Source organism: Dichomitus squalens, assembly GCF_000275845.1.
Source record: "Dichomitus squalens LYAD-421 SS1 unplaced genomic scaffold DICSQscaffold_19, whole genome shotgun sequence".
Lineage (NCBI taxonomy): Eukaryota > Fungi > Basidiomycota > Agaricomycetes > Polyporales > Polyporaceae > Dichomitus > Dichomitus squalens.
In genome coordinates, this window is record NW_006766901.1 from 362,849 (window position 1) to 379,888 (window position 17,040).

At 56.1% G+C, this 17,040-nt stretch overlaps 4 protein-coding genes across 4 annotated transcripts; 1 reads left to right on the forward strand and 3 right to left on the reverse strand.

The window, feature by feature from the left end:
- Positions 1-4,842: 4,842 nt before the first annotated feature.
- DICSQDRAFT_161982 (uncharacterized protein) lies at positions 4,843-6,453 on the forward strand (the record flags this gene model as incomplete). Its single annotated transcript, XM_007366660.1, has 4 exons — positions 4,843-5,499; positions 5,550-5,643; positions 5,715-6,122; positions 6,176-6,453. The coding sequence occupies 4 exons, from the start codon at positions 4,843-4,845 to the stop codon at positions 6,310-6,312; spliced, it is 1,296 nt and encodes a 431-aa protein (XP_007366722.1). The 3' UTR covers positions 6,313-6,453.
- Positions 6,454-6,927: 474 nt separating this feature from the next.
- Positions 6,928-8,233, reverse strand: DICSQDRAFT_161983 (uncharacterized protein; the record flags this gene model as incomplete). The annotated part of the gene is made up of 4 exons (XM_007366661.1): positions 6,928-7,173; positions 7,233-7,772; positions 7,833-7,929; positions 7,989-8,233. 4 exons carry the CDS (start codon positions 8,231-8,233, stop codon positions 7,108-7,110), a joined length of 948 nt encoding a protein of 315 aa, XP_007366723.1. The 3' UTR covers positions 6,928-7,107.
- Positions 8,234-10,653: 2,420 nt separating this feature from the next.
- Positions 10,654-11,970, reverse strand: DICSQDRAFT_62623 (uncharacterized protein; the record flags this gene model as incomplete). The annotated part of the gene is made up of 3 exons (XM_007366662.1): positions 10,654-11,001; positions 11,057-11,648; positions 11,717-11,970. The coding sequence occupies 3 exons, from the start codon at positions 11,968-11,970 to the stop codon at positions 10,654-10,656; spliced, it is 1,194 nt and encodes a 397-aa protein (XP_007366724.1).
- Positions 11,971-12,223: 253 nt separating this feature from the next.
- On the reverse strand, positions 12,224-17,011 carry DICSQDRAFT_87772 (uncharacterized protein). Its single transcript, XM_007366663.1, has 14 exons — positions 16,873-17,011; positions 16,592-16,765; positions 16,451-16,534; positions 16,283-16,389; positions 16,091-16,221; positions 15,723-16,011; positions 15,236-15,668; positions 14,979-15,168; positions 14,727-14,919; positions 13,189-14,658; positions 13,037-13,133; positions 12,899-12,984; positions 12,698-12,843; positions 12,224-12,639 (listed from the first exon to the last, which is right to left on the reverse strand). Exons 2-14 carry the CDS (start codon positions 16,737-16,739, stop codon positions 12,255-12,257), a joined length of 3,759 nt encoding a protein of 1,252 aa, XP_007366725.1. The 5' UTR covers positions 16,740-16,765; positions 16,873-17,011; the 3' UTR covers positions 12,224-12,254.
- Positions 17,012-17,040: the final 29 nt, after the last annotated feature.

A 17,040-nucleotide genomic window follows, 5' to 3' on the forward strand; every position in this document is an offset into this window, starting at 1 on the left:
CCAGACCGATTAGGGTGGGTGCGACGTCGCCAGCACCCTGTCTACCCGAAACGATCTCCGCGTGGGTGTGCGTCATACCCCATGCTGTTCGTCTGGGTCGAGTAAGATCAGCCACCTTGTTTCCCTATACATTCGGGATGCAGCTACACACTGCGAGAGACGTTCCGGCTTCTTCCTTGGGGTTCGCCGAGTCGAAGCTCAAGGCTTGCCTTGGCGACCTTTGATGGTAAAGTTACTATCGGCCACTGTACAGGACTCATGACATCGCTGGTACAAACGCATGTATCGCAACATAACAAGACATGTCGAGCCATCTCAGGGGAGCCCCTCGGTACATGACCGGGCATCGCCAACTCGGGCGACAAACCAAAGCCGTGGAGCCAAAGACGATTCACCGAGCATTTGCGCCGCTTAGCCTCCGTTTGAAAACTGGCCAAAGCAATGGACGGGATGCGGTCGAGATCCGGGGGAGACCAGAAGACAGCAGTCGTCAGGAGAGTGCCCGCATTCACGCCGCGGGAACATGCGTAGGTGGAGCCAGTGACAGTGGTGAGAGCATCACAAGAGCACGATGTGTCGTGAACACGTACTGTGCGAGCAGGAAAAAACCTTAAGCATGCAAGAGCATCATTGGAATCAAGACGAAAGAGTAGGTTTGAACTTCTCAGCGGCAGGCCAGGCTTCCCGACGTCGCTTGTTGCTGGGCGCCTTTCCTTTAACATTATGATGTGGATAAATGCCTTGCAGGGCGTCACGCATGACACTCAATTCAATCTCTTGGACTCGGGGCTCAAGTTGCTCGCTGCCGTCTCTTGTGTAGACGTAATGAAGCTCCATGATGGTCTTATTCAGTTCTTCAAGCTCCCAGTATTGGTTTCCCGTTTCTCTCTCAACATTGCGCAGTGCCTCCAGCAGCACCGAGCATTCGGCTTCGCACCAATCTCTTTGAGGAGTTCCCTTTGTACCATAGCCTAGTAATGCTATATATGCCTGGAATGCTTGACGTAGCCTTTGTGGCGTGGACATTACGAGCCCTTCTGAAGTGGCAGTGCTCAATCACCTTCACAGTCTCATCCAGGGCAGCTCTGAGAGAAGTATTAATCGGCCTTTGGCTCAACCTGGGCAACGCATGCGTCCATACTCATGAGCTGTAGCTTGGAAGTTGACATTGGATCCAACGTGAAACACCGAAGCAAAGGGTTTCTACCGACGGAAATTTCGTGAAGAGGGAACTCACGGGGTGAAGGGTGTCAAGGGCGGCCTTTCCGGACAAAAGCTGTTCACGCCAAGACAGGGTAGGCAGATATCTCTGCAGTTCGTTCCAAGGCTATATGGGACGTAGCACAATGGGCCAATGCCACCCATAGAACTATGCGCTGGTCCGCATGCCGAAAGAACTACCTAGCGCGGTGGTTCGTCATCGTTCGTGTAGTAGCTTCGTCGAGCACCTGAACTTGAAACATCGGCACGCCCATCGTTCAACTTGAAGACCTATGATCTTGTTGCGAGCAGACCGCCTTCGGCAGCCTGCGTCTTGGAGCCGATGACACATGTCAGCACTCACCTTAATCTCCGCGTTTTTTGATATCCCGACCATCGTAGGGAATGCTCAAGTATTCCTCCTCATCAATCTGGTGTTCCGGTCGCAAGAACTGGGATTCGAACGCCTTCTGAATTGTGAGTATTTGATGGTCATGGTCACCTTATACAGGCCGTGAGTAGCGCTAACGCATGTCGCTCTGATGATGGGGCATGGCGTCGGACATCAGTCTAGTACACCAGTGCGGATCTCCTATAGCTGCGTGCTTGAGTCTCGTTGACGCGTACTCGAAGTTTTCGGTGACCGAACGAACCGCTGAGTGATGCACACCTTATAGGCCCTTATGCATTGTATGGTAGTGAGGTAGCTCGGAGATGCGTGGACGTACCATCGTAAGTTACGTCCCTTGGGACAGAGCTCCCGTGCCGCCCGACCGAGTCAGGCGCGTCTAAATAATCTTTACCTCATTCAGTCTTTAGTGCGTTCCGAAGATCATGTTGCCCCTCGCGCGTTGGTGTGAGTCGGGTATGCGGTGCGAGACCTGGGTGCGAAATCTGGAGACGCGCCGTAAAAAACGGCAGCATTTGAATGCCAACTTACTCGTCGGAGGACACATGACACAGTGCGTGCGTCTAGGGCCGTATAGCGGATGGGCCAATGTCAACGGGGTGATGCGCCGATCTCCAACCCCGAGATGTGACAGAACCCAATGATGTGGAAGCACGGACCTGACAACACACCGCCGCTCTCCGTGTCCCTAACTGTCATGAAGTGTCATTCGACTGAATGTGATCTTCGAGAAAGATGGTATCACTTGCGTCATGATCCTTGTCCTGGGAAGACAACATATTGTGTTCAGTCGGAGCTCTATACGGCAAGTACGCGACTGCCGACTGCCTGGACCGATGTCGAAAGACAATTCAACAAGGGCAGTTGACACAACAATGACAGCAGGAATGGACGGCAGAGCCGTCATGCGACTTCCGGTGCGTCTCAATCCAGGCACTGCAACCACAATGCGCTCAGGCTCGAACGCCGTCGCTGCATTCGACCGCCTCTCAGCGCTAGACCGGTGAGTTCTCGTCATGATGCACGGGTAGGTGGGACATCTGACGCAGAACGAAATAGTTCCAAGAGCCCAGAAATGAATTTGCATTCGCCATGACGGGAATTGCAGACCCCGAGGGTAGATCACCAAGTGCAGAGGCCTCGGCTTCGAAGGCTGTGTATCCGTCGTCATGACCTATAGGGCGGGAGCAAGGGTGGGCCGAATCATCTACCATACAGACATGAGTTCTCCTGTTAGTAGTAGCGTAAAGCACCAGTCTCGACATGCATGGGACACTTACGGTGACCTTTGTTTCGACTTGTAGGGCGACTTCGAGGTACGACAGGGCTGAGTATCCAGCGAGAACGACCTAAGGCCTGACGTTTAAGGTCTATACTAGTATCCAGCATCCTTGCAACTCGAACTCACATTTCGTATCACAAGCCTGCGCTCGCGCCTCAACGCCTTCGCCTTCGTTGCTCTCCCCATCCTTACGCCCGCCACCCCCCTGGAGAGAAGCACAGAGACCGCCAGATCCTGCTGTGCAACTACAATGCTGTCGGGGATGTCAGTGCGTCCCATATCAATATGTTGAATATCATTTGCAATAGATAGCTAGGCTCACGTCGGAATGTCACGCCCTCTATATCCAAGGAGCTTGGTATACTCCTTGTCGTCGTTCAAAAGATCGACACGCTCATTGGTCTCACCTGTAGCACAATTATTGTCGTCAGCGTGAGCAGCAGTGGATCCCGCTCAGCCAACGCTGTGTGCCGCGAGGAGAATAGCCACATCGATACATGTGTTCGCTGTCATGTGCAGACCGTGACATACGCATACATTTTCCCTTTTGCACAGGATGGAACTGACTGCCTCGGCTGCGTGCCTGTCGACCTCTGATCGAGACATCTCCTGATCAGCAGAGCACAGAAAGCTCGAACCGGTTCAAGCGACCATGTTCTCAAGCATTGCCATAGTGTGATTGGTTTCGTCTTTCAGTGCTTTTGAATTATCCTGCCGAGAGTAGTTTTGGACCGTACAGCGCGATTCCCTGGAATGTCCCATCGTTCAACGCCGTATCCTAAGCGCGAGATGATAAGACACATGGTAGGTCCTGATCAGCTCAAATTCTTGAAGATTGCATGTGCGAACACCAAAAATTCTGTATAAATAGAAGAGCTTACCCAGATATTAGAGGCTGTTGGGACCGTAGGGCGAATTCCAGCGCAAGCCGGGCTAGGACAGGTACAGCCGTGCAGCTGGTACGATGTCTAGATGGATCCGATGTTAGGTTGCTAGCTCAATACTCGAAGAGCGGAAATCTTTCTACCAGTGGGACCCAATGCGGAGCAGAGCAGAAGCTGGAGACAAGATAGAAAAACAGAGAAGGCGGCGACTCGGACTCGAGGGCGGCGAGGCCAGGTGAGAAGAGAAGTCAGATGCGAGTCAGCTACACCAGCACCAATATTCCAGCTATCAGAGTATTCCATGACGTATCTCCTAGGTGAACAAAGCGTTTCGAGGGAGTCCTAGCCTATGCAGGTCGCCTAGTATCACTACTACTGAAATGGAGAAGCGTTGAGCAGGCCGCGGCCATGAGCTTTCAGATTCAGGCGCCTATGGTGTTCTACTACGTACTTCGCCTATAGCTATGTCCACCGCATGTCTACCGCTCCTTCCACCCTCTTTGCTTTGTCGTCTTCACACTCAACTTCCAGAAGACCTCACCTACAGTCCCTGTACCTTGCGTTGCATCCCTTGGGGTAATTTGCATTCAGACTTGTTGGAGAAAATGGGGAGGGATAGCAGATGGTGCTAGTCAGGCTAAGGTATGCCTCATATTCTGACCGACTATGATGCTATAGGGGAGTGCAGGGGATTCCCCTCGTTGATACGTGTATAGGACGAGGAGAAGATATACCACGTCGGCTGCTTCATCATTCTGCATGCTGCTGTCGATACATGGCACATCTAAGACCACTTTCCCCCAGCCCTCGCCTCTGGTCATGTGTACTGCCAAGGGTCATGTTGTTCAGCTAAGACGTCGTTGGGGTGAGTACGATTCATCCAGAGTATGAACTTCGGATAATAACGCGGTAGCCACATCGAATGCATACAGTGCTGCCGGTAGGCTGTATGCCGTTCACGAATGCTCACGTACGTGCGTCTCTGATTCGCTTCCTTTCACCCTCGACCATCTCTATCTCTTATACGGCACGTCCTGTATCCTCTCTCACCCCTGCTCCTCTGCAATATGAGCTATCTGCCTTCCATTGGCGATCAGCCAACCATCCCCCTTCCGATAGAGATATACGAGCAAATCATCGACTCCGTCGGCATTGGCGTGGGCGCAAGAGATTATGTGGTTTCTGTGGCCCGTGCCACACTTTGCAGCTGTTGTCTGACATGCCAAGCTTGGCTGCCCCGAAGCAGAGCTCTGTTGTACAAGTCCATCACACTCAAAGCTCCTCGTCCATCCGATCTCCAAATCAGCTTCCAAAAGCTCGTCCGCACGATACTCGATTCCCCTCTCATCGCTGCGCTCGTCGAGAACATCACTCTCTCGGAACTCTCCGCCTCCAAGTCCGGTGTTGCATCTGTACTTCCTATCCTGCTGATAGGCAGGTTACCCCACCTGCGCACGTTCACCATACACGAAACCACTCTCGTCGTCTCCCCTGGCTTCTGTAGCTCTATTTCAAGCTTTCCCGCACTCGAAACGTTGAAATTGGCCACAGTGATGTTCCCGAACATCTCTGCGTTCCGGAGGCTGCTCACCGCACTGCCGAGGTTGCGCGATCTCACGCTGGACAATGTGTTTTGGCAGACGGTCGGTGCAGTGCCCGAGACGATGATTCAATACATTGGAAGCATGCCTCCCATTCGTCGGCTTTCTGTGATTGGCGGTCAGGTATGTGTCGTTGCAGTGAAGAATGCGCGTTGGGCTTACACCGTCGCTAGGTTGTTGGCCCTGCCACATGGGCAGTGCTCGAGCTACTCGCCCCCTACTTGGAACAGCTGATATTCTCCGACTGGAACCAGGACAAGCTTCTCGGTAAGTTGGTTGTTGCCCTTATGATATAATATCAAGCTCACCCACCGTACACTCATCCTTTGGGGGATCAGCTCCAAATAAGGAAGAGAACATGCTGCAATTCCCTCGTCTCGTCTCCCTTACCTTCCGAGCTCATCCGCGACCTCTGGCACGTGGGTTCAGCGACTTCCTATCGAAGGCGGAGGCACAACAGCTGCGCGTCATCAACCTCATCAACCGGATGATGCTCAAGAGTACGTCGGACCTCCCCACAATGTCGCGGCGATTACTCAGGAATAGCCCTCTGTTTGAGCGTGTCGTCACTCAAGCTCGACTTCCAGCCCTAGAGGCTGTCAATATGGTGGTGGAGGTGTGGGACCTCAGCGGACGTATTGTCGAGGAACTGGAACAGCGAATGCCTACGATCGCCGAGGAATGTCGGGAGAAGCTCGGTGTCCTCCACAGACGCGGCATTCTAAGAGTTATCGGGGTCAACTTAGGTAAGTGGATCGCTGTCATCGGTCCTGGTACTGTTGATGACCTCAGTCCCCAGTCGACGACAAGATCAACGCGTCCTGGTTCTGGCTAGGCCCGTCTAGGTCCTTGCCATCGCAGTACTCCTGCATCTGGCAGTATGGAGTGCCTCTTTTGGATGCTATCACGATCGTCCTTGGGAGCAATACCTTATAATCAGTGTCAAGCAAGCATTCGTGATCAGAACGAAACCGAAATGAAGTCGCTAGACCGTGTGACAGCTCCAATTATTCTACACTCTCCAAATCCCTCCTACTCTTCGCCTTCGGTGCTAGGTCTGTAGGAGGCGCCATTGACGGGTTGTACATACGTCCTAGTTCCGAATTTGAAACATAACGGTGCAGGTGCTCTAGAGTGATAAGACAGGTCTCTGCTGGAAGAACACAGAAGTGCGAACGACACAGTTCAACGCGAGAATGGGGAACGTAAGTATCTGCGCCCGGGTGGTTTAGGCTTGCATAGCCCGGGAGTGAAAACAGGGGTTTGGTGAATGTACAGTATAGTGATCTCCAGATCGTTGAAACGGGAGCCCTGCTTCAGGTGGAACGGTCTTGGCGGGTTTCGAGCCGAGAGAACCTGCTGTGGACGCGCGACCGCGAAATACAACAGACTGTCTCGGCGCTGCAGCAGTGCAGCTTGCTCGCTGGCAGGTGTTCTCAAGACCGCGCGAGCGACCAAGCGCAAACACCCATCACGCTCAGCAAGAATGTGCGCAAGGCTGCCGCCCAATTTGGCGTCCGCTTTTTCCACACACGCTTTTAGTGCATCATAGCTGCGCATCACGCAAGTGGCACGCCAAAGCATGAAATGCCAAGTAATGGATTGGGTACTCGACATTTGCAACACACATACTCATACACAACCGTAGTCTTGCAGCACGAGCGAGATCAACCGCCCGACCGCCCACAATGCCGATCCACCAGTATAGGCCAAGTTCCTGAAAGACACCATCTACGCGAGGACCTCGACGGCGGGGCCCTCAGCAGCACGACGAGCAATGCGAGCAGCGCGGGTGCCCTATGAAGCACGTCAGCACGGACTCCCAGTGACGCATGACAGAACGAGAAAATACGTACGACGGGCTTGATCTTGCGCTGGGAGTCGACGAACTGCTTGATCTTCTGCGCCTTGGTCTGCGCCTGGTTGGCCTGAGCGGCGGCAGTGCCGTTGCCAGCCTGAGCAGCAGCAGTACCGTTGTTGGCCTGCGCTCCCTTGGCACCGGCGGCACCTGCAGCGCCTTTCGCGCCAGCAGCACCCGCAGCGCCCTTGTGGTGGTGGTGCTTCTTGCCAGTGGTGGTGGTAGTGGTGGAGGTCGAGGTGGCAGCAGCGTCAGTGGTTGAGGCCGCAGCGGCGGAGCTAGCAGCAGCGGTGTCGGTGGCCACAGAGGTAGCGGCCGCGTCCGTCGCGGTGCTGTTGCCAGCGGCGGCGCCCGTGCCAGCGGCATTGTTTCCTGCACCGGTGGCCGCGCCGGCGGCCTGGTCGACGACGACGCAGTTGCCGAAGCCTCCAGCGGTAGTGAAGGAGACGAGGCACTTGCTCTTGGACGCGCCGCCCGAGCAGGTCGTGCCCGCGGGGATCTGGACAACGAGCTGCTGCGAGCCCGTGCTGGTGGGGTTCTAGCGAAGATAAATACGGTGAGCGGCCTGATGAAGAAATCAGACGGGTGGGTCACATACCTTGTCTCCGTTCTGAAGGACCTCGGCGTTGACGAAGTTCTTGCCCGTGCCGTCGGCGTTGATGGTAGCGGTCACTTGACGCGAGCCATCGACACCACTGTTGGTAGATGGCTAATGAAAACATGTACGGCAATGAGGTGTATAGACGATACGCACGCATTGAAGTTGGTGATGGTGGCGGCGAAACTGCCGTTGGCAGCAGCCGTCACAGCAGTAGAGGTGTCGATCCCGGTGAGGGCAGCGTTACCGCAAGGTTTCGCGGTGGAGGGACGCTGCACATCGTTGCGAACGGGAGTACCTTTGACGTCGAGGGCAGGGGCAATAGCGGCATGCGCATGGGCTTGGAGAGAAAGGCTCAAGCAGAGCGCAGCGGTAGCAATGAAGCTCTTGGAGAAGAACATAGTGCCAGACTTCTTGGAAAGTTGAAGGAAAGTGTGTGAAAGGAACAGCCGAGGAACCTAAGATGTACGACCAGAAGAACAAGACCAAGTGAAGACTACGGTTGTGAAGAGGATCCGGCCTCAGTGTGTTGCAAGACTAGGTGCAAGTGGGGAACAGCGTCTTGAGAGCCCGAGTATTTAAGAGATCGGGGGCGACGGCTATTGTCATCGGCAAAGCCAAAGACGGGAGTTGATCCATCATCATTCGGGGGCGTGTTAGGGTTTTGGCGAGATTGTGCATAGCCGGAGCTTCTGACCAGAAAGAATGTGACCGTTGCCATGGACTCGGATAGCTCCCTACAGCGCTCTTCAAAGCGATATGCGAGCCCGATCTGCCACAAGAGCACTGAGAACTTGGAACTTCCCTGCTCAATGGCCCAGTTCCAGAGCGTCAGACGACACGAATGTGTTCGAAATTGCTAATCGGCTTGAGCATGTTCTGTTCATGAGGGCCTATCGTTTTGAAAAGCGCTGTGAAACGCACGACGTTGAGGCACGAGGACGAGCGGGAGAACGATGGCGAGACGCAGGAACAACGTGGACTCAGCCGCGCGCGAGCGGAGCTTCGGATTGGACGCGGATTGGACGCGTTTTCCACGCAAGGCACATGAGCGATTTTGTTCGACCAATAGATGATTGCGAAGCTGCCGAGGCATTGCGAGCTTTGATAAATCGCTCCACAAATGCACGGTTGAGACTCGCCTTTGTCGCTATGACAGCCTCTGTGAAGACGACGGCTTATACACGTACGATTAGCATTGGCGAGTAATGTCCGTGGGCCGTTGGCACCCCATAGAGCGGAACCCCAATTGTGCAAGTTGCATGGGGAGAGGACAATGCGCCCGGGTGACAGTGTCGTCTCGTGGCTCCTCGGAATGGAGGAAGCGCCAGCCCGACGACCCTTTTTGTCCATCATGCATCATGTCTTCATGTCTGATGAACGTCCGTGCTGCATCCCCACCACCGTAAACCATGTACCGTTTCACTGGAACATCGCTAGACTTGTAGGTCCACGGAACCGCTGTGCTGGAGAACCTATCGTAATCGAGAAGCCCCGACAGACCGGTTCCCCACCAACTCCTGAAGCCAGTGCGAACCCGTACCATAGCCTCGGAAGACGCTTCGACTGAACGTTATCCGCAGCAGTTCGTGGATCGTTTCGCACTTCACCATCTACCCATCAGATTTGGCCACACTGCAAAGGGGCTGAGCGGTGAACCTGTATAGATGCGTAGTACGGTTTGACCTGGGTGATACAGTAAGGAACTTCACGGTGAGCGATCAGCGACATCTCGCCATCTTGTAAATATCTGTTTCAGACCACCATTGGATAACTGGTCAAAGGCTACGGTGGAACACGATGCCGAATATCTCTATGGACCCCGATCCTGAAGTCGCAGTACGACGACGGCGACAACAGTCTGCAAGAAGAGAAGTCGATTATAGCTGGTTACCGACCACTCAACATCATGCCGCAGGCGCTGCGTATCAGCACCAGGAAGAACGTCCGGTGGGCTTGGTCAGGGCTTGACTTCCCTCGTATCGCAATCTCTACCAGTATCCACCCTATGACCCAGAGCTGTCAAACGCCATCCCAGAACCCTCATGTATAGAATACTATAGGGGCCACGCGATGCCCATTGCTTCACTGGAATCTGCTTCTCCGCTCAATGACAACCCTAGCCTTCTGACAACCTGGAGCCTCCTGCCTACGCAATCCCTTTGCACGTCAAAGCTTTCCCAGCGTGATAGCAACACAGTCAATTTCCTCTACCATCTGTCCATTGTCGATTTCGACAGACTACGCCGTAGTACACGCTGCGCCACTATTATTCATCGTCGATGTCGCGAGAGCGTTCGCCCAGATAGAGAACAAGGGCTGGTTGATCCGCCTACGGGTGATCTCCAATGAGCGCATCAAACAGGGATCAGACATCAGGATGCTGAGCAAGATGCCGATTTACGGGTGGGGAATGACGCATTGGGAAATGATAGTGCAGCGCCCAAGTACCGGCTGGTTACAGCCTGTTGCATTTTGGTGCGGAGAAGACAAGATCGTCCGGTACGTATATGGTCCTTGTTATTTGTGACTTGACAACATGGTCCGAGGTCCGAGGAGTGTTGCGGATACTTGAGCAATCGAGACCGTGGCAACATATGCAGGCGATACGACAACGTGAAATCGTATTGTACATGCGGCCTGCGGTCAGCAAGGTGCTCCCAACGGATTCCCGGACATTTGAGATGATCGTGCCCTAATCCCTCGAGCGAGCACTGTGGTCGTGCCGTAGATCCTCGGTAGCAAAGGTAAAAATAGCTAATCTGAACGGCTATTCAGTCCTGCACCTCGACGTGGACAAGACAAGCGTACCTACAGGCCATCATGCCCGAACAGGAGATGAAATCGCGCTCGCCATCTCCTCACGCAGCTTCCGGAGTTCAGTCGGCGCTAGGGTGCTGGAGACGAACCGCAATTTCTCATGAGCTTCAAGGCCCGGGACTTCGATCATGTGTTCCGCGCCGGCTTGCATCTTGCCATCGAAGCCCGAGTCCAGCCCGAGCCATTCACCACTAAGCTCCGCCTGCGTACTCGGCAGCCCGCTGCTACTGGCGCGTGCGGCCTGCTGGAACCCCCTCACGAAGGCATCATTTTGGTGCTCGTCTGAGGGCAGCTTCGGAGGTTTCCCATGTCTGCCGGGCTTGCATATCTCCTTGTGCTTTGGCCAATCCTGGAAGATGAGGTAGATGATCATGGCAAGTGGTACGCCGATGTCTAGAGCGCACCCTTCTTTGGCACTCTTTGCTGCAGTAGTGCGGCTTGAGGTCCGGTGGACATCTTCCCGAGCACGCCTTGAGGGCAGCCTTGTGCAGTCCTTCTACCTTACACCCCTCCGCAGCGCAAATATACGCGTTCGCCTCCTTAGCCAACTTTGCCTGACGCCGTCGCTGTTCAGCGAGCACTTCATCCTCCCGCTTTTTCACCGCATCCCAGAGCGGTTTAAATCTCGGCGACGTCTTGGTGACGTCAATACCAAGCTTCTCCATGACATCCTTGACTCCTAACCCTACGACGAGGACTGCCGGACTGACGAGTCCCAGACAGACGCTATAGTTCGCGTGCACCGCCGCGAAGACGAGGGACGCGTATGGTGACAAGCCAACAGGGCGCTCAAAGCGGCGAGCTTGCGAATCGATATATGCGCGAGTTTCTGGGTCGATAGTGCACCAATCTTTCCAGTACGCGTAGGCGGCCGTAGAATGGCCTATTGCGAGTAGATCGTCGGCCGTGTTGTGCGCCATTTCGACTGTCAGCGTCTCCAGCACAAACAGAGCGCCTTGTAAATTCACTTCATGGACGCCGCACCCACTCAGATATCTAACAAGTATGAAGCGATGAGTATGTTCAAGACTGATAATCCACGGATTGAGGAATGATTCACCAACCTGAACCCTGTTTCTAGGAACGCTTCCGGGTCGCCGGCGTCGCGGCGTTGTCCAAGTATGGGAGCTTGGGTCTCCGTGAGATAAAGAGAGCATTGCCTCAGATGTTCCCCCATATCTGGCCGTTTATTGTGGTTGAAGGAGCAGTTGAACTTGACGGACGCGTATTCGGTCATCTTGTCATAAATGACATGATCGTTACCGAACTCATGGATGTCCACGTGGACAGTTCGTTGAGGAGAGCTCTGCGAAGGCATCTCAGCTCACTTTGAGACGAAACATGAGTATGTACGCGCTTGGTGCAAGACATGACGCATCACTCGCCTTTCGTCGGATGGTAGAAGTACGAGGATAGGAGGCTGATATGTATGAAGCGCTCGTATGCCCCCAAACCGGGCATGGCCGAGGTGGGAATACCGTTATAGGTTAAGCGGGTGTGTTCAACCCGACTGTCGCATCCAATAGATAGTATGCGAGGTAGTAGCCTCGACCACGGAATGTCGGATGGAAGACAAGCACGTTGAGCACATTACACAAAGTTTTACGTAGGATAACCCTTATCATTCACAGCCCAGCAATAGTGTCCACATCCAGCAGCACAAGTTCGGCCTAGCACCGCATTCGACGAAGACACCACCACATCTTTTCCACTCTCCCAGCTTCCAGCAGTCCCATTGCCATCCCCTTGAGCGCTCGCACCATCGTCCGACTCCCCGTCTCCTGTGTACGTCGAATTTGTTCGGGACAACGCGCGACCGCGAGAATGGCCGGTCTCCGGACTCCTACCCATGCGCATAGACGGCGGGAGTGGAGGTGGGGTGATCTCATCTGGCGGTCGGCGGAGGTAGTACTCCTGGTAGCAGTCCTGATGGCCACCATGCATACATACAGGGCATTGGATCATGAGGGAACGAACAGGTAGATGACTTCAAGACGGCTGACGTTAGTCATAATCGCGATCTATGCGCCCAATAGCAAACTCACCATATAGTACACTTCGTGACATTGGTTCGGCATTGCATACAATACGCATAACTGCCTGATGGTCTTCCCGCGTGCACCATGGGAGCTGCAGGGGCAATCATCGGTTTGCGGCACTTACCACAAGTGCTGTAGATCGTTGTCGCCATCTGGCAGTCACGAGAATTAACCTCGGATGTGGAACGAACAGACACAATGGCTCACAGCGGTTACGACGCGGATCTGTTCAGCATCGACGAACTTGCGGATGTAGGCCGCGCACGTGTGCAGGCGCAAACGACTCAGGATATCTGAGATTCGCATGGGTTATCCGAGACGACAGGACCGAGGAGTGGAACTCACCGATGTATGCCTCGACGAACCGAGCTCTCCTCGTCTTTGCGATCTTCAACTCCTTCTGCAAGACCAACGACAACATTGCACACATGATGATATCACCCTACTTATGCATCAGCCAAATCAATCGACTTCACCTATCGCGCCAACAAACGTACCTCATCAGAGTACTGTTCAAACCGCTCCCGCATGGTCGCCCACGCAAGCCGCCTCAACCGCTCCTCCGCCTCCCTCACAGCAGTTCTCGCTCGGTCGCTCTGCGTCCTAGCTACGCTGATCGCCACACTCCGTGACCTACTCCCATCCATTCCCACCACCTCGCGCTCGTTCAAGGCGAGGTCACTTGACATCGCTTCCGACGTGGCCCGCTGGTGCATCGACCCCCGAACCGAAGCCGCCCGTGCCCCAGCTATATCCCTGATCGTGTCGTCCCTCCTCAGACCTCCAGACTGGATCGCCAGGCCGTCTGCCCGGCTCAACGTCCCCGCGGGTGTCGTCTCTCCCGCGATGACCGTGCGTATACTACTCTGGCTCTCCTGCTTCGTCAGTCTCCTCGACAGCGTGGGCGCTGGAGCAACGAGCGACGCAACGGTCGAGCTCCGGCTCCTCGTTCTGCTCTGCGTCGCCGAGCTGCGTCGCCGCCGGTGTCCCCCAGACAAACGAGACGCGATTCTCCTTCCTGCGCCGCCCCCATTCCCTCCCCGTTCCTCATCGTCGTCATCACCCATCCGCGCGTCGTCACTCTCGTCCTCGCCCCCGTACCCTTCTCCATCGTCGTCCGATCCGGACGTAGACCCCGGAGAAGGCGAGTCCTCATCGTCCTTCTCGTCCTCCGTCAAGCCCTGCTGACTTGTCAGCGCGAGCCGTGACAGCGGCGACGGGTGCGCCGTCGTCGTGCTGCTATTGCCCCTGTGTGCATATGGCGAGGTAGCGCCCCTCGAGGGCGCACGAGGGTGCTGGGCATGATAATCATCCTCGTCACGCTCGGGGCCATCGCACCCGTGTTCACTGCCTGAGTCATCCGAATCCGAGTCGTCCAGCGCGCCTTCGCCGACGTGTCTCAGGCTCAAGCTCGTGTGGCTGCGCATACTGTCGCTCGGGCTCTCGCTCTGCGCGCTCAGAATGCTCTGCGTGGAGAACGACGGACGGCGGACCGACGAGGAGAGGCGCGGGCGGAGCGGAGGCGGGAGACCCGCGCCGGACCCCCGACGCGCGAACACGGCTGCCGGCACGCTCGGAAGGCCGGTGCTCGGTTTGCGCGGCGAGGAGGCGTTGGAGGATGTGGGCGTGATACCACGATCTGATCTGTGACTGGACGTCGAGCGTCGATGTCTGTCGTCAGCATATTTGGATAGTGACCCGGGACTTCTCTCCTTCGCCTGGGCGAGACCTGTCGCGTCCGCCGTAGCCGACCGTACTGGATGTCCGGATAATGGGGTCTGTGGCGGCTGGGTGAGGGACGATACTGTGGGGATGGCAGCAGGAGCAGATGCAGAATGCGGTAACTGTGGGCTTGCTCTCTGCAATGGGGAAAGAGGGGGCGTCGGCGGAGTGACGATATCTGTAAGCAAGGATGCGAGCAGCAGCCACGTTTGCGCCGCATCATGGGCCCCTGCATCAATAGCGACCTACAGTCCACCCAGGCGTGCGTGAGCGTCCATGAGTCCGACAGACTAAGCGAGGATGAAACACTGACCTCGGCGTTGTGGCTGCAAATATCCGCTTTGCTCTTGTCAGCATAGATATATCCCCTCGCGAGCTTCTCGATCATGTCCAAGTCCTCTGCAGCGCCGTCGGGTGCATAGGCACCCACATTCTGAGTGCTAGGTCGGTACGGTGGGTCGCCTAGAGCCTTCAACGGAACCCTCTCATCCTTGCTCTCCGGATCGCTGTCATGCATTTCAGGAACGATAACGGAGGTCGGTGAAGGGGGAGAAATAGGACGCACACATCATCGTACGGAACCTCCCATCTCTTCGGGCGGTCAGTCACGAACGCGATGGAGCCCGAGGTGTTCCACGACACCGCGGTGCGCGGGATGGCGTCGAGCGGCCGCTTGGACTGCCGCAGGTCGAGCTGGGAGAACGTCCCGGACTGGTGCAGCGCCCACAGCGCGTGCGAGTCCGCGAAGTCGATGTCTGGAACGCACGTGCTCAGTACCGACTCGCCAGCTGCCTCGGACCAAGAACATAAACATCGGCGCACCCGTTACCCCGCTCTCGATTGCCGACCCGCTCACGACCCACTTGGCGACGTACCCCCTCCGCACGTCCCATATCTCCACCGGGTCGCTCCCGCTGCCCTCACCCGGCCCCTGTGACTTGGCCCTCCCCTCCGGGGTTGTCGTCCCATCGCTCTTGCTGCCACTCCCACCCGCGAGCCCCATCCCTCCAAGAAGCGCAGACGGGACACGCGGACTCGGCATCCCCGCACTCGCGCTTGATGGCCCGCCCCCCAAAGCGCCATGCCCAAAGTCCGTGCCGGTGCCGAAGTCGGCGTTCGACACGACTGCGAGCTCGCACTCGTACCCCGGGCGGAAGAGCACGCGGCGGACGGGGAACGAGGTATGAAGCGTGTAGGCCGGGTAGTACGGTTGGTGGGACCGCGTCGTCGGTGGCGGGCGCGACAAGTCCCAGACCTGCCCCAAAGTGGGCTGTCAGTGACGCGCGCGTAGGTCAGAAGGGCGACGTACTTTGACCGTGCGGTCCATGCCCCCGCTGACCACCCACCCCGGCCCGCTCGACGTGTCCGTGTCCGGGGAGGGCGCGTTCCCGCTGGCGATGGGCACGGAGGGGAGGATATCCTCGAAGAAACCAGCCCCTGGGCCCCCGTACCAGTTGCTCGCGCCCGCTTGACGGGTGGAAGACGCAGTTGGCGCCGAGAGAGTCGAGGGTGGTACCCAGTCGAGCGAGAGAACGGGCCCGGAGTGGGCGACGGGGAGACGGTCGAGCTGGCCGCGCTGGCCCATAGTGAGATCCCATCTGCGGGCCGGAGGGGTGTGTGTCAGGCGGGCGGTATAGAGCAAAAGGGATGAGTGGATCGCTGAGAGGGTTAGCATACCTGTACATGCTGCCGTTGTCGAGTGCTGTGACGACGTGACGGGATTGAGAGGAGACGGGGGAAAACGCTACGGCTCGGACAGCGGCGGGATGGTGTATTCGCATAATCGACTTGGTGAGATCTCGGACATCCTGCGAAGAGCGCACAGGTCGGTGAGCACGATATGAACCTCACCTTAGAGGGAGTACCGACCCATATCCGAATATCGCCGTCGGCGGACCCGGTCATGCAGTAGCTTTGCAGGATCGGAGAATACTGCAGGACATGGATAGACCGTGCATGATCGCGGACGCGCCGCTCTAGTTATTTGGAACGCATGAGGAACAGAACGCGTTCACCGACAGACCGACACGAGCTCACCATACTTCGACGAGCCATTCTTGTTCAAGTCCCACATGATCAGTTCGCCATTCCGCGCGCTGGTCAGTATCTTGTTATTGAACGCTTCATTGACCAGGCATAAGCGATGTCCACCGCCAATCCGGTGGGCTCTGTACGTACCTCCATGGCACCATGCGACGTCGGTGCTCGAGCTGTCGACCTTCAAGCCGCTCCCCTCCCAGAGGTTGCGCGAAGCTTCAATCCGATGGCCACCCCTTCCCGTAACGGACTTGTGGTCACTGGACGGTAGGTTCCCTGAGCCGGACATGTCTAATATGCGCAGTATCCGGAGCGCTACAAGCAGATACGTCGGTCATCCTAGCTTCAGGCGATAGAAAGCGAAAGCCGGGGGTGGGCATCGACACGGACTCCAATTGGTAACACACAGACGACATACTCACATTCCCGTCCAGCTACCACGCATCTCGCACCGTCGTCGCTCTTCGCTATGGATCCTCCACCGTGCGTGGTGGAGCGAGGGAAGCGGACATGGCGCGTAGGGCCTTTGTAACCATGCTCCCTCGAATCAGAGAAGGCATCGGGTAGTGTGAGGTTGAAGTTGTTTGTGC